Source organism: Felis catus, chromosome A3 (assembly GCF_018350175.1).
Source record: "Felis catus isolate Fca126 chromosome A3, F.catus_Fca126_mat1.0, whole genome shotgun sequence".
NCBI lineage: Eukaryota > Metazoa > Chordata > Mammalia > Carnivora > Felidae > Felis > Felis catus.
Genome location: NC_058370.1, coordinates 14,398,088 through 14,414,499, shown reverse-complemented (window position 1 = coordinate 14,414,499; position 16,412 = coordinate 14,398,088). Strand labels below are relative to the sequence as shown.

General features: G+C 55.6%; 1 protein-coding gene across 1 annotated transcript; it reads left to right on the top strand.

The window, feature by feature from the left end:
* Positions 1 to 694: 694 nt before the first annotated feature.
* Positions 695 to 16,222, top strand: SLC2A10 (solute carrier family 2 member 10). Its single transcript, XM_006929697.3, has 5 exons — positions 695 to 830; positions 8,707 to 9,987; positions 10,443 to 10,565; positions 12,505 to 12,640; positions 14,842 to 16,222. The coding sequence occupies exons 1-5, from the start codon at positions 827 to 829 to the stop codon at positions 14,918 to 14,920; spliced, it is 1,623 nt and encodes a 540-aa protein (XP_006929759.1). The 5' UTR covers positions 695 to 826; the 3' UTR covers positions 14,921 to 16,222.
* The last annotated feature ends 190 nt before the right edge of the window (positions 16,223 to 16,412 follow it).

The window sequence follows — 16,412 nt, the reverse complement described above, 5'->3', positions numbered from 1 at the left end:
TTGCGTGCGCTCTCTCACTCTGTCAAAATAAACTTTATTTTTTTATTTTTTTTTCAACGTTTTTTATTTATTTTTGGGACAGAGAGAGACAGAGCATGAACAGGGGAGGGGCAGAGAGAGAGGGAGACACAGAATCGGAAACAGGCTCCAGGCTCCGAGCCATCAGCCCAGAGCCTGACGCGGGGCTCGAACTCACGGACCACGAGATCGTGACCTGGCTGAAGTCGGACGCTTAACCGACTGCGCCACCCAGGCGCCCCTAAACTTTTTTTTTAAATTACCAAAAAAAAAAAAGTCTGTCTTGTTCTTCCAGCCCGTGGCTAAGGCCCACCACGGTGCCTGTGGGTACTTGGGAGGTGTCCCAACTGTGCCAACTGTCCAATGAAGGGTCAGGGAATCCAGGGAACGTCTGAGTGGCTGAACCAGGTATGTGAGTGTCCCGGTCCCAGTAGACACATGTGAGTGAGCATGTGTGTGTGTGTGTGTGTGTGTGTGTGTATACACGCTGGAGAGGCCAGACTAGTAATGTGGGCTGCAGGGAGCACAGGGGCGAGGAGCATGTGGGGGTCCCCCACAACAGGGATGACAGTGGGCGGGAGCCAGGAGGAGCACAGTGGTTGGGGACCCCAGCCAGGCCGGGATGGTCCCGCACAGGGGGCCAAGGCCGCCCGGCCGACGTGGCGGTGGCGCTGTGGACAGGCGGGCGGGGAGGAGGAGGAGGGCGGGAGGCGGGCCGGAAAGTTTGTCGGGCGACAGAGGCGGGGACTCCGGCGGGGGATGCGCCCCCGGCTCCGGCGCCCCCGCTCGCACGGGAGTCGAGCTCGCCATGGGTAAGTGGAGATCGGGCGCTGCCGCGGGGGAGCCCCGACGACCCCATCCGTGCGCGCCCCGCCCCCTGTTGCACCGTCCCCCCCCGCCCCAACCACCCACTCGGGTGGGGACCGCGGGCCTGGCTGGCTGCGCGCTGGGAGGGGACGCGGGCGCACTTCCTTCCAGGCTCCGTTCTGCCCAGAAAAAAGTGACCCGAGAGTGCTCTTTACTTGATACTGAGCTGCGGACCCAGGGCAGGCCCTCTCCTGACCGCTCCAAGCCTTACAACCACCCCCGGCCACTGAGACCGCTCCTAGCCTGCAGATAAAGAAATCGAGGTTCCGAAAGGAGCAAATTCATTCATCAGTTTGCTGACCACTTCTGTTGCCAGGCCTCCGGATGCTGCCGTGAGCAACGCGGGCGAAACTTCTGCTTCCGAGATATTCAATGAGGGAGAGGGGAGACTGGAATCCAGCACTGGGGCTGGGTGGGTGCGTGGGAGGGGAATAGAGAATTTCTTTGTTGCTACAGGGGACTAGGATCTCCGTGTCTCTCTCTGGATCCAGAGCCTCGTGTGGTCACTCCGTCATTCGTCCCTCTACTGTGGGACTCAGCGGGGAACAAAGTAGACGTTAGTCCTCTCTTCCATGGAGCTGGCATTCCAGTTGAGAAGCTGGATGAGGAAGTAAATGAATAAAATAATCTCCAGGAGTGATAGGATGCGGGGGAACACACAAAATAAGGTCATGTGATACTGGAGAGGGAGGTGGCTTCTTTAGGTAGGGAGAGAGCAGAGGCCTGCCAGAGGAGGCACGGGAGCTGAGAAACAGGTTTGCTAAGATCTGGAAGAAGAGCTTCTAGGGGGAGGGATAGCACGTTCAAAGGCCCTGAGGCACGAGTGAGCTGGTACGGTCAGGCCAGTGCACCTGGAGCACAGTGGGCAAGGGGAAAAGGGTGGGAGGGAGGTCAGAGTTAGGCAAGGGGCTAGACTGTGTAGGCCTTTGTAGGCCAGGGTGAGCGGTTTGAATTCTATTCCGAATGACAGGGGAAGCTGGAGAAGGCTTTTAAGCTGGGGTGGAACATGACCCTAATTGTGTTTTAAAAACTCAACTCTGGATCATTCTGTGGAGAATCGTAATAGCTAACAGTGGCTGTAAGCTAGACAGGCATCCAACGCAGATATGACTAATATCCACATTTGTAGATAGGGAAGCTCAGAGAGGTTAAGGGAGCTGCCCAAGGTCACACAGCTGTGGAGTAAAAAAGCTGGGATGGAACCCCAGCACTCTGGCTCCGGTCTGCATTCCTAAGCACCGTACCACCCAGCCTCTCATGCAGAGTCATGGCCCAACTGATCACCAATTCCAGCTCTGACTCCAGAGTCCATGCTCTTAACCCTCAAGGCACGCTGCCCCAGAGCCCGAGGGAATCCTGGGCCCAGAGAGGTCCTCCCAAGAACACTCAGCTTGACCCTGGTCCCTTGCACCTGCCCCTCCTACCCCTTTGCTGCCTCCTCAGTTAATTCAACAGCTGTTGACTGAACATCACCTGAGGACAGAACTGGGGCTGAGTGGGAGTGAAGGAGGGAGGTACAATCGAACTGGCACCGGGCTCTGTCCTCCCCAGAGACCCCATGCTGCTTTCCCGGGCTCCCTTTCTCAGGGATTGGGTCCTGTGTATAGACCTGGGTTCCAGCTCCCGTTCTCCCACTTCTGGGTCCATCATCTCGTCAACCTCCCTGGCCCTCGGCTTCCTCATCTATGGAACGACCCACACACAAGACGCTTATCACAAGGCAGCCGTGAAAATGGCGAGCAAATGCACAAAAAGGGCTCGGCCCCCCACCTACCCACGGTGAACGGTCACTTAACGTGAGCTTTCCTTTTTCATCACACCCAGTGTTGGGACTCTGGAGTCAAAGACTGGCCAAGGTGAGCCTCTGCTCTGTCACTTACAAAACTGCCCCCTTGGGCAAATGTCTTCACCTCTCTGTGCCTCGGTTGCTGCCTCTGTCAAGTGGGAATGACAGCAGGGCCCATGTCATAGGTTTGCTGTAGGGATTAAGTCGGCTGATACGGATAGAGCTTCCAGAAGTGGCGGTCTGGCCGGCGGTGGTGAGTGCTCCCTAAGTATGAGCTGTGTTGGGACATTTGGAGGCCAGCCTTCCCAGGTAAGGGTTTTTGCATATTTCAGTTTTGCTCCGCCTTCTCCCTGGAGCTTCAGGGAAAGCCAGGGCAGATCTCCGGTAGGGGAGGGCCCCAATGCATTGTGACTTCTGGCTGAGATGCTGTTCCAGGGTCACCCACGGGAGGGTGACCTCTTGCCCCTTCCTCTACTCCCTGATTCTCTCCCTGGGAAGCCCTGTCCTCCACAGGGAGGGGCCTAGGGGATTAAGGGATTTCCTCCAGTGTGAGACAGCTTCACATACAACCTATATGTAGACGGATAGTTCATAGCAAGGGAGAGCAGTTCCCAAACCCAGGCTAGGCTCGAACTTGGGGGGCCAGAATCTACTCTACTTGCTGTGGAGCGTGGCCGCTTCCAGGCCCTAGACGTCTCCAAACACCCAAGAGTCCGGATCCTTTCACTCTGGATTCCCTAAGCCCCCCAGAGTTCCTTCATTCCATCATCTTGTTTATTTAACAAGTATTTGCTGAATGCCAGGAACTGTCCTCGGCATCAGGGAGACAGCTAAGGACAAACAAACAATTCCTGTTCTTTTTTGGGGGCCAATATTCTGGTCAGGAAGAACAATAAATATGTAAAATATATTGTTCTTCCAGAGGGTGAGAAGTACCATGGAGACAAATAAACGGGGAAGGGCGTTAGAAGTGCTGGATGTGAGGGGCGCCTGGGTGGCTCCGTCGGTTAAGCGTCCAACTTAGGCTCAGGTCATGATCTCGCGGTTCGTGGGTTCGAGCCCCGTGTCGGGCTCTGTGCTGATGGCCCGGAGCCTGGAGCCTGCTTCAGATTCTGTGCCTCCCCCTCTCTGTCTGCTCCTCCCCCGCTCATGCTTTGTCTCTCTATCTCTCAAAGAATAAATAAACATTAAAAAAAAATTTTTTTTTAAGTGCTGGATGTGATGGGGTGGTTGCAGTTTTACGTGGAGGGCCAGGGAAGGCCTCATGAGAAGGTGATGTCTGAGCAAAGACCAGAGGGAAAGAGGGAAGGAATGGGGCGGGGAGGGGGGGCTCTCCTGGCAGAAGTGACAGCTGGTAAAAGGCCTTGAGTTCAGGAATGAGGTGCAACAGCAAGGAAGCTGGCTGGCATGGAGCCAGGAGAGAGCAGGCAGATCCTGCAGGGCCTTGAAGGCCACTATCAGGACTTGGCATCTTTTCAGAATAGAATAGAGTGGGAGCCTTGAGGGCTGTGAGCAGAAGGACTGAGGCTTTCACAGGACCCCTCCGGCTGTCCTGGAACATTCTCTTAGGTTCACACGTATCTGACACAGGCCCCTGGAATGCCACGCAGTGACACCTCCCTAGTCCCCAGCTCAGTCATTGGTTCATTCGGCAGAAATCTTACGGAGCCCCTCTTGGGCGGCAGCACTCAGGATGCACAGACTGGAAGTCTCCGTCCCTGCCCTTCCCAGTTTAATAAGGAAGACACATCAGCGACCTTGGGATGGTGTAAGCAAATAAAGGGGGAATGCAGAGTTGGTTGGAAGTGAAAAACATGGCTTGTAAAGTTGAGGAAGATGTACAGGAATCAGCCAGGGCCTCCCTTGAACTAGCTTAAACCAAAACAAAACAAAATAAAACAAAACAAAAGAAAGAAAAAGAAATTTAAAAAGTAGGAAGAAAAGGAAAAAGGTGGGGCGCCTGGGTGGCTCGTCGGTTAAGCGTCCGACTTCACTCAGGTCATGGTCTCACGGTTCGTGGGTTCGAGCCCCGCGTCGGGCTCTGTGCTGATGGCTCGGAGCCTGGAGCCTGCTTTGGATTCTGTGTCTCCCTCTCTCTCTGCCCCTCCCCTGCTCACGCTCTGTCTCTCTCTGTCTCAAAAATAAATAAAAACATTTTTAAAAATTTTAAAAAAAGAAAAAAGGTAGTCACTGAAAATCCCATGGCCTCAGACATGGGAACCCTCCCACCCCCCCCCCCCCGCCCCCACCTAGGGGGAAGATGGCTCCCAACTGCTCCAAGCAGGTAAACTACAGTGAGCAAATAACACTGGCCCAGGTTCAGCCAAGTGGTTTTCATCGCTGCCCAGGGCCTGGGAACCTGCTGGTTGGTCAGATCTGGGTCATGGCCACGGCCCTGGAGTGAGGCAGTGGGGGTGGAGGTGGGGGCGGCCACTTCTGCCCAAACCAGCAGATTGAGAGACAAAGGGCAAAGAAGACCAGAGCCCCAAGAGAGGACGGGGTTGGGGCCGGGGTGGGGGTGGGGGTTGCCAAATACCCGACACGTGCAACTCAAGACCCCTCTGGGAGGTGACCGTGAGCTGGGACCCACAAGGATACGTGGACCTGTGGGGAGCACAGGCAGTGCAGGAGGGGTAGGTGGGCGTGAAAATGGATGGTGCGTGCTGGGAACCAGTTGTGCAGGGCTTGTGGGAGGGAGGTGGGGAGGTGCGGACAGAGCCGGGGTGGGAAAGTGACCGAGGCGTTCGGCTGGGGCTTTCAGCTCAGGTAGGGCGTGGAATGACACGCTAAGGACCTGATCGAGCAGGCGATGGGAGCCATGGAAAGCTTTAGGAAGGGAATGTGCTTCCCTCGTCTTTCTAATGGCCTTGACTCCTTGGGGCCTCTCCTTGGTGGTTTCTTGGGGCACCGTCGTTTCACTATGCTTTGTGACTTGGGTTTCCCTGAGGGCTAATGTATCAGTATTCCCCCTCCCTCTCTGAACCTGCACCCCTGTTCTCCTCACACCCCGCCTCTCCTTGATTGTCCTTCTTGCTTGAGGTCAGTTCAGCAGAGCTCTTAAGTATATGGGTTTGGGAGTCACTTGGATCAGTGTCGGAGGCCTGATGCTGTTGCTTCCCGCCTGTGAGAAGAGTCTGAGCCTTACCTCCCCATCTGTAAAGTGGGGACAACTGCACCTGCACCACCTCGGGGCGGTTGTGAAGATGAGTTAACAGAAGGCACTAAAGTCTTTCCGTGGGGGAGATGTTCAATCAATGACACTCGGTAGCATTACTATTCTGTCTCACTATTATCGTTGCTGTTCTGCTGTTCCCACCGTGACCCGAATCCAGTGGAACCTGTCGACAGTCACCTTTGCCTCCGAGTCCCTTGGCTGGGTTCCCTTTCAACTCAAGAGGAGCTGAGGAAATGGCAAACAAATTCTGTTTTCACTTGATTGCTTCACACGGCCTGAAAGAACCTTCCCTCCTGCCAGTGAACTCCAGGAACCGAGGGAGATGGGGGCAAAGGGAGGCGAAGACAGGGCAGGACCTGGGTCGCACAATCTTCCTCGGGGGTTTGTTCACGGGGTCGTGAGCAGGAAACGCGGGGCCAGCCAGGGAAAGGTAGGGGGTGACCTCCCAGGGGGCAGGGCTGGGAGGGAGAAGGGGGAACAGAAATGGGGGGTGAGCCTTCCACCTATGAAACTCCTTCCCCTGCACAAAAATTGCCTGACAGAGATGGGGAGAGGTAGAGGCAAGAGAGAAGAAAGCAAAATCGCCATTTGCCAAGGTTTTGTAATGGAGTGGTGAAGGGTGTGGATTGTGGAGCCAGACCGCCTGCCTGGCTTTGAATCTAGGCTCAGCTACTTTTTTTTTTTTTTTTCAACGTTTATTTATTTTTGGGACAGAGAGAGACAGAGCATGAACGGGGGAGGGGCAGAGAGAGAGGGAGACACAGAATCGGAAACAGGCTCCAGGCTCTGAGCCATCAGCCCAGAGCCCGACGCGGGGCTCGAACTCCCGGACCGCGAGATCGTGACCTGGCTGAAGTCGGACGCTTAACCGACTGCGCCACCCAGGCGCCCCTAGGCTCAGCTACTTTTGACCTGAGATAAGTCACCTCACCTCTGGTGGTCAGTCTATTCATTCATAAATAATATAAAAGCCACCACATGAAGTTACATTAAGTCAAATGCGTTATTGCACTGAAAGTGCTCAAAGCAGTGCCTGGTCCAGAGAAAACAATGAATCTGGCTGTAGTATTATCAATGTTCTTGTCAGGGCCAGCATGGGCGTGGGTGAGCTAGATACTGCTGGAATAGTCTAGATGCATCTAGAAATATCTAAGTGTAAGCATGTGAATGAAGAATTAAGGGTAACTGGGGCGCCTGAGTGGCTCAGTCGGTTAAGCGTCCGACTTCAGCTCGGGTCATGATCTCACGGTTCGTGAGTTCGAGCCCCACGTCGGGCTCGGTGCTGACAGCTCAGAGCCTGGAGCCTGTTTCAGATTCTGTGTCTCCCTCTCTCTCTGCCCCTCCCCTGCTTGCACTCTGTCTCTTTCTCTCCCTCTCAAAAATAAATACACATCAAAATTTTTTTTTAAAAAGAAGAATTAAGAGTAACCTGCAGTGCCGATATGGTAGCTGCTAGCCAGAAATTTTTACGTGTAAATTAATTAAAATTACATAAAATAAAAAATGAGGTTCCTTAATCACATTGACCACATTTTAAGGGCTCGGGAGTCACACGTACTGGTGACTTCCATAGATCACCTCTCTCTGCCCAGCTCAAGCCTTCAAAGACTTGCCTCCTTCCACTAAGAATGAAATTCATTACCGTCTTCACGACTTAAAAAGTTCCACATGATCAGGCCCCTGCCTACTTCTCCTGTCTCTTTATCTCCTGTCACCAGAGCCACCCTGACCTCTGCTGATAGCACAGCGATTAAGAGCCTGCCCTCTCTGGCAACATTGGCCACCACTTGCTGTGTGACCGTGAGAAAGGTTTCTTACCCTCACGGAGCCTTAAAGGATGATGCTAATAATAATATGTTAAAGGATTGTGGTAAGAATTCAACGAGTAAGTACACATAAAGTTCTTAAGACATGCTTAGTAAGTGCCACATAAGCACTAGCTATTAATATTCATGGTTATTGTTCAAACATACCAAAAACTGTCTTGCCTCAGTGCCTTTGTGTTTGCGGTTCCCTCTCTAGAATGTTCTTCTCCCAGATTGTACATGGCTTTCACCCCCACTCAATTCAGATCTCTGCTCAAATCTTCCCTCTTCAGAGAAGCCTTAACCGACTGCCCTATTTAAAACTGAATTCCTCCATCAGTTTCAACCCACATTCCCTGCTTTTTTCTGTGACTCTTATCATCACGTGAAGATATATATATATATATATATATATATATATATATATATATATATCGACAACACCATTGTACTGCCAGCCCCAGGAACACAGTCTGGCATGTTGTAGATGCCAGATAAATAAAATTTTGAATGATTGGATGGGTGCATGTATGGATGGATGGGTAAGTGTGTGAACCGGTTCAGAAGGGATGGAAAACAAAGACGGGGGATGAATGGTTGTGTCTGTGGACAGGTGCGTCAGTAAATAAGTGGATGGTGAATTAAGGGCTAGAGGAAGGGAATGGACGGATGAATATGTGGTAGAGGGAGCAGACGGACGGATGGAGGAGTGGATGGTGAAAGGATGGATGGATAGATTGATTGATAACTCGACGGGTGAATATAGGTGGAGTGGACGGAGGGATGAACGGATTGGTGGGTGGACGGATGGAACAGTAAATGGACAGATAGGAGAATGACGGTAGATGGGTGGAGGGGTGGGCGGGTGAAGGGGGGAGGGGATGGATGGATGGATGAATGAATGAATGAATGGGTGGGCGGATGGATGGACGGGTAACTGATGGGGTAGCTGGATGGACCGATGGAGGGGTCGACAGATGGAGGGAAAGCTGGACGGACGGATGCTCTGGCAAGGAGCCGTCCTGACCTCTGCTCCTGTCACTTTTGTTTTCCAGGCCGTCCCCAGCTGCTCCTGCCCCTGTGTGCCTCTGTGTCTTTGCTGGGTGGCCTGACCTTCGGCTATGAGCTGGCAGTCATATCGGGTGCCCTGCTGCCACTGCAGCTGGACTTCGGGCTGTCCTGCTCGGAGCAGGAGCTCCTGGTGGGCAGCCTGCTCCTGGGGGCTCTCCTCGCCTCCCTGGTGGGCGGCGTCCTCATCGACCAGTATGGCAGGAAACGAGCCATCCTTGGGAGCAACTTGGTGCTTTTGGCGGGCAGCCTGAGCCTAGGCCTGGCTGGCTCCCTGGCCTGGCTGGTCCTGGGGCGCTTGGCCGCTGGATTCGCCATCTCTCTCTCCTCCATGGCCTGCTGTATTTATGTGTCAGAGCTGGTGGGGCCGCGGCAGCGGGGCGTGCTGGTGTCCCTCTACGAGGCAGGCGTCACCGCGGGCATCCTGCTCTCCTATGCACTCAACTACGCCCTGGCTGGCGCCCCCTGGGGATGGAGGCATATGTTCAGCTGGGCCGCTGCACCTGCCCTCCTACAGTCCCTCGGCCTCCTTTATCTCCCGGCTGCCACCGCCGAGACTCCAGCGCCCAAGGACCTCGTTCCTCTCCAGGGAGGCGGGACCTCCAAGCTGGGCCCGGCGAGGCCAAGATCCTCCCTCCTGGACCTCTTCAGGGCGCGGGAGAACATGCGAGGCCGGACCGCCGTGGGCTTGGGGCTGGTGATTTTCCAGCAGCTGACGGGGCAGCCCAACGTGCTGTCCTACGCCTCCACCATCTTCCAGGCGGTGGGCTTCCGGGGAGGCTCCTCCGCGGTGCTGGCCTCCGTGGGACTCGGGGCCGTGAAGGTGCTGGCGACCCTGACTGCCATGGGGCTGGTGGACCGAGCGGGCCGCAGGGCCCTGTTACTGGCCGGCTGTGCCCTCATGGCCCTGTCGGTCAGCGGCATAGGCCTGGTCAGCTTTGCCGTGCCCATGGCCTCCGGCCCGAGCTGCCTGGCCGTGCCCAATGCCACCAGGCTGTCAGGCCTCCCTGGGGACTCCGGCCTGCCGAGGGCCATGGCTCCCCCTCCACCGCCGACAACCAGTGAGAACCAAGGGAGGCCGGCCTTGTCGACCTCTGAGACGATCCAGCCTCCTCCCGGAGCTGGGGACCCCACGGCCCCGGCCCTGCCGGCCTTCAGCCCGGCCTCCCCGGCACCCCCTTCTGCCCCAGAGCGCGTCCTGCTGCACTGGGCCGCGCTGGTCTGTTTGATGGTCTTTGTGAGCGCCTTCTCCTTTGGATTTGGACCAGGTAGGTGAGGGTTCTCTCGCAGGTGACTCTGCGGCCTTCTACCCCACCCAGCGGGAAAGGTTGGGGACCGCGTCAGTCAGGGTCTCAGAAGGACACCAGAGGTGGCTTGAGCATGAGGCCAGTGAAGCTTCCCCTGGCCGTGCCCCTTGGTGGGCACTCCTTCGGAGGGCGGGGCCTAATTTCTTGTTCCTAGTTGGTTTTTTTTTTTCTATTTTCCTTACAAAGCCCCCCAAATTATTTAAGCTTCAAGCCTCGGAAGACCTGAATGTCGCCCCTGGATAGCTCACTAGGGGTTTACTCAGAAGGAGTTCTTACCGCAGTAGGAGGGAGGCAGCGGGTGGAGTTGGGGGGGGGGGGGCTGACACTCTGTGGTTGCGGGCTGCCCGCTGGACCGGGGGGTGCCAGGCCCCGGTCCCCGCCGCAACCCACCAGTCTGCCCTGCTCTCCTGTCCTAGTGACCTGGCTCGTCCTCAGCGAGATCTACCCCGCGGAGATCCGGGGCAGAGCCTTCGCCTTCTGTAACAGCTTCAACTGGGCCAGCAACCTCCTCGTCAGCCTCTCCTTCCTCGACCTCATCGGTGAGTCCTGTGACCTAATTCCGAGGTCCCGTCCCCTCTAGATCCGGGAAGCCAGGGCTTCTGTACCTGTGGGGGGGGCAAGTGCCAGAACACCCAGTGCAAACCAGTTTATGAACCAAAGGGAGGATTTTTGTCTTAAGTCGCAGAGAGCGGGAGGCTGACCCACGGGCGGCCACAAAGCTGTCACCAGCTTCCACTCTCTTTCCGCTCTGCCTGCCGCGCGGTGGGCTTCCTTCCCAGGCAGCCCGGCCTCGTGGTGGCCGAGACGGCCACCTGCGGATGTCGTGGCTGGGCACCCCCGCGGAAGGAGAGCGTTTCTTTCCCGGTGTTCTGACCCAAGTCCTGGGATGCCCATCCCTGCCTGGAGGGCTGTAAGATGCTGATGCCCGTCCTGGGGTGTATACCACCCCCTGGAGTCAGGGTGGGTGGGGGACCGCTTCACCCAACCGCCTGGACAGAGGTTGAAGGGGCGGCTCCGCCAAGGAGGGCTAGTGTGAAGGGGGGAGGAGGCAAGGCAACCACGACGAGAGAAGACACGACCTTTGAAGCTTCTACTGCATTCCAGGCCCCATCAGTGAGTAGCCCGGCCTGAATGGCAGTTGGGAGTTGGGGCTGAAGGAGGGAAGAGCTGAAACGTCCAGTCTTGCATCTGGAAGCCATCTGACTGGTGTGGGAGGGGAGGGAACGAGCCCCCGGTGGGGGGATGGGGGGGGTCTGGAGACCTGAGTGTGGGGCTCTGGTACCCGCCCCCCAACAAGCCCATTTTCTTCACTGTAACCCAAAGGCCCTTACCGTTAAAGCAGGGGAGTTTTTGAAAAGTCCCTACTTGGAGCAAGACAACTATTCTCAAAATCAGACTTGGTGCAGAATGTAAAAGTCTCCAGGCTTGATTGGGTGCCAGTCGACACCCACACTAGTGAGAATGTGTCTGAGACCAGGGGGTATAGGAGTTGTGAGCTTTTTTATTCTAAACCGGCTCAAACAGGCTCATGCCCACCTGTCAGCTTCTTCTATCTTCTATCTAGTTGGGATGACAACTATCTCTTCCTACCTGGCATTCGAACCCAGTCTGAGCCATGGTAGGGTTGGGGGGGGGGGAGTGTCCTGGGCCGAGAACACCCAGAAAGGACCTCCGAGTTGCTGAGATGCTCCTGGCCCAAGGCCACTGGTCACCGGGGCCAAAGTGGGAAGGTCTCCTTCACTGTGAGCCCCAAGGCACAGTTCTTAGGGGTCAGTTATTTTCCCATTTTCTGCAGCCAAGCATTTCCTCCTCAAAGGCACAGCCACCCCTGGGGCCTGGGAAAGGCTGATAGAAGGATCTGCCCACAGTGTCAGTGTCCCACCCCCAGTCTCAGGGAAGCCAGGCTGCTTCCTATTGCCTCAGCCTTCGAGCATCTCCTTTATGTGGACTGAGAGAGAAAGGGGGAGAAGGAGAGGGGAAGGAAGGAAGGAAGGAAGGAAGGAAGGAAGGAGGAAGAAGGAAAGAAGGAAGGAAGAGAGGGAGGACGAGAGGACCGGAGGAGAGGGGAGGCAAGGGAGGGAAGAAGGAGAGGGGAGGAAGGATGGGCGGAAGGAAGGGAGGGAGGGAGGATGGGGAGGTGGGGGAGGGGCGGGAGGGAGTGATGAGAATTGTATCATACCCTGACCACCCCCATTTCACATATGGGCCAACGCGTCCTTCCCAAGGCCAGCAGGTAGGGAGACAACTGGCCCCGAGCCCTCCTGACTCCCAGGCCAGCTCTCTCCTTGCTGGCTTGGGGATTAAATGGAGGCCAAGCTGGTCAGGGAGGTTGCTCAGAGGTCATGGCCTCTGAGGTGAGAATGGTAATGGCTCTGGAACATAATTTGTGTTTCTGCCTCAACAAAGCCCTTCCCTCATTGTCTCCTCTCCCCGGCTTGGGCTGGGCCCCTGCCCACACTCCCGCCCTCCTGTTCCCAGGCACTATCGGCTTGTCCTGGACCTTCCTGCTCTACGGGCTGACCGCTGTCCTCGGCCTGGGCTTCATCTATGTATTTGTCCCCGAAACCAAAGGCCAGTCGCTGGCAGAGATAGACCAGCTGTTCCAGAGGAGACGGTGAGAGGGCACAGGGCTGGGCCTTGGGAAAGAGTCACATCAGATCCTGAGCAAATCAGTTCAGGATTTAGTCCTCACACTGTGTGCAAGAGAGCGTTTTTCTCCTCTTCCTGACCCTCTTAGTGCCTGGATGCGGTCAGTTTTGTCTTGGCCTCATACAGGAGCTGTTTCCCTTGAGTCGTTGGTCTCTACCTACAGCAGAATTTCATGTGACGTTAAGGCCCGGCTCATGGGAATTTTAAAACCATGCCGTTATGGGATCACATGAGCTTAGAATAGTAAAATCCTAATGCCGCAGCATCTTAGAATCAGAGAAGCGTAGAGGAAAATTTTATAACGGTGGCCTTTTAAAGTCACACACAGAGAATTGTGGGCTTAATCTACTCAGTTCAGTGGGTGTTTATTAAGCCCCTACTCTGTGCCAGGCAGTGTCTGGGCCTTCGGAAACAGACAGTGAGCCGCTGAGAGTAGGGACTTAAATAAACAAGCAGAAAGGAGGCTGAGAGTAGGGACAGAAAATAAACAAGCCCATCAAGGCACCAGCAAGAGCATTTTGGGGAGTGATATGTAGCTTCAAGAAAAGGAAGCAATGAAATCTGTTGAGAAGGCCTGATTCACAGAGAGGGGGACAGAGGGGCAAGGCGTTGTGGCCAAATTAGAGTAGGTGGTCAGAGAGGGGAGGCCTCCTTGAGGAGGTGCGATTTAAGTTCGGGAGAAGGAGACAGCCATGTAAAGATGAGGGGGAGGAGCATTCCAGGCAGAGACAACAGCAAGTGCAAAGGCCCTGAGGTTGGGAGCGTATCTGGCATACGCAAGGAACAACGAGGAAACCAGGGTGGCTGGAACAGAGGGAGGGAGGGTGGCAGGCGGGGTAGAAGATCAGACCATCCAAGTTGGTGGAGCTTGATCATGGCAGGTCTTTAGATCATAGCGAGGAGTGGAGAATCTCAGCCTCGTGGGGCCTTGGGCCATTCAAATAAGCGAAGAGAGGAATAGGGGCATCAGAAGGGACCTGTAATCCTACATGCCTTTGGCAAATGTCCCTGGTTACTTCTTGTAGTAACAGGAGTCCCCAGCACCTGACTGCCCGTTCTATTCCTGGGAGGCCCTAAACGATTTTTTAAAAATAAGTCATTCTAATAGTGAGTTAGAACTCGCCTCCCGCGGCTGCCCGGCCTGCCAAGTCCCACCCAACCTGGTCCCCGAAGGGACGCAGAACTAGTCCAGTGTAACGGCCTCCAACCTGCTCCTCCCCACCCCGGACTGTTCTCTGCAAGGGCAACACCCCCTGTTTTCTGGATGACCCCTCCGCAGCCCAACCCTGTCAGTTAGGAAACGGATCTGGCTGCTCGGAACACGGCTGGGGAGGCAGCTGTGCTCCGAGAGGTCATCCGGGGTCCCAGGCTCCTTCTCTGTGCTCATTCCGCCTTCTCTTCCGTATTACCTTTCCCACACAGCCCGGGACGGCGAGCCGCCACAGTCCCGGCAGAGGGGAGGGCCAGAGGGGGACGCAGTTGGAAAGATGCACCTGTCACTTCCACCCACATCCTTTGTACAGAACCTGGCGACACCCACCTGCAGGGGAGGCTGAGAAACAGGGGCTTTAGGGGCGCCTGGGGGGGCTCAGTCGGTTGAGTGTCCGACTTCGGCTCAGGTCACGATCTCGTGGTTGGTGAGTTCCAGCCCCACATCTGTCAGCGCAAAGCCCACTTCAGATACTCTGTCTCCCTCTCTGCCTCTCCCCGCTCACGCTCTCTTTCTCTCTCAAAAATAAATAAACATAAAAAAAAAAAAGATCACACACACACACACACACACACACACACATACACGAAACGGGCTTTAATCTGATAGCAGGAGAAGATTCCAGCCGCCTCCTCTGGGATGAGGAGCTAAGGAGGCAGAAAGGCAGGTGGAAGCCGGCTTCGGGCTAAAGCAGGACGTAATTGCAGCTGAGGGAGGGGAGTGCAGGCTGGTAACTTGGGGTCACATGGCGGAGGCCGGGCCACCAGCCTGTGGGGAAAGGAAGCTGGCTCTGCCATGACCTCAGGAGGAGACAGGTCAAAGTGAGGGGCTTTGACAGGGTCTGGCAGTCCTCACTTTAGTTAGTCCCTAGAGTTCATATATCAAGCCCTGACATCAGAGACAGACGGAGACACTCGCTGTCCCCCCCCCCCCCGCCCTGCGACTCTCCTTGACAGGTTCGCCCTGAGCTTTGGCCCCCGGCAGAGCTCTGCTGGCATCCCATACACCCGCATCGAGGTCGCTGCCGCCTCCTGAGGAATCCGTCTGCCTGGGAAGGTGCTGGAACCATGGCTTTAGCAGACAGTCTCCAGCTTCCTGCTTGCCTGGCCCCTGGGGCACAAGTTTTAGGTGGTCCTGTAGGAGTCACCCATGCTTTAGAAGAGGTCTGTTTGGCCCCGGGTGAAAGAGGAGAAAATTTGAGAACCTAGAAGTCTTCGTTTTGAATCTCAGGCTCCGAGGGCCCCTGACGATGTGCCTTCTTGCCTCGGTTTCCCCATTGTCTCTGCACGTCCCTGCAGGACCTATATTGACAACATCTCATGGAGTCTCCTTTGCTCCTTGGGCTTTCTCAGAGAACCTCTAAGGAACCGGTCCTGGAAGGAAGTCTCTTCTGGCATCACCCCCCAATCCAGATGAGGACACACTATACTCTCAGCTCTCTTTTTCCATCCGGCTGGGACTTTTCGGTGAGAGGGGAGCCAGCTCAGGTCATGATCTGTGTGACCCCACAGTCACCAGCAGCTCAGACTGGGTGATAGGCTGCTTGAGTTCTAGTCCCACTTCCCTGGTGTCATCGCGACATGACCGTGGGCCTCAGTTTCCCCGATATGTACCATGGGGGACCTGGACCAAGGAGTTCTTTAAGATCACATCCGATGCCAATGATCTGGAATTCTAAATGCTGCTAATTCAACACAGGTTCAGCGTGAGCCCTGCTCTCAAGCCACTGACCATCTCTTTAGGGGATGTGAGTTTTCATTAGGGGAATGGTAAATAGAATTCCAGAATCGTATGCACCAGAATCCAAGAGCTGACATGGTGTGTGAAGCAAGCCCTGGGAGCTGTTTCCAGGATGGTGCAGGACAGCTCTGCGGAAAGGAGATGGGTTTGCAGGCTGACAAGCCTGGATGCTGGTGTTGCCTCTGTCGCCTTGGGTAACGACTCCCTCTAGCCTCAGTTTCCACATCTACAGAATGGGGATGATTGGGCCCCCGGGGGTGTATTTAACCCCTGTCTGACTGCAGGAGGGTCTTCAGCTGGTCCCATCCAGCTAGTCAGGGCCTGGGGGGGGGGGGGTTTCTGGTCACCCTCAGTTACCGAGGCCCCCACCTTTGAGACACTGTTAAGGGTCAGCCCCTGAGGGGTGAGTCAGAGATTAAGCAAGGAACTCGGGCCAGAGGTCACCAGAGGAAGGTCCTGGCAAGAGTGAGTTCCGGGGCGCCTGGGTGACTCAGTCGGTTAAGCGTCCGGCTTCAGCTCAGGTCATGATCTCATGGTTCGTGAGTTCAAGACCCGCATCGGGCTCTCTGCTGTCAGCACAGAGCCCGCTTCGGATCCTCTGTCCCCCTCTCTCTCTGCCCCTTCTCTGCTCACACGCATGCTCTCTCTCTCTCAAAAATAATAACTTAATGGGGCGCCTGGGTGGCGCAGTCGGTTAAGCGTCCGACTTCAGCCAGGTCACGATCTCGCGGTCTGTGAGTTCGAGCCCCGCGTCAGGCTCTGGGCTGATGGCTCAGAGCCTGGAGCC

Bases quoted from the DNA above. Each gene is read 5' to 3' on its own strand.
- SLC2A10 (XM_006929697.3), top strand. The intron at 10,566-12,504 runs GTGAGTCCTGTG...TCCTGTTCCCAG, and splicing joins CTCCTTCCTCGACCTCATCG to GCACTATCGGCTTGTCCTGG. The intron at 12,641-14,841 runs GTGAGAGGGCAC...TCTCCTTGACAG, and splicing joins CAGCTGTTCCAGAGGAGACG to GTTCGCCCTGAGCTTTGGCC.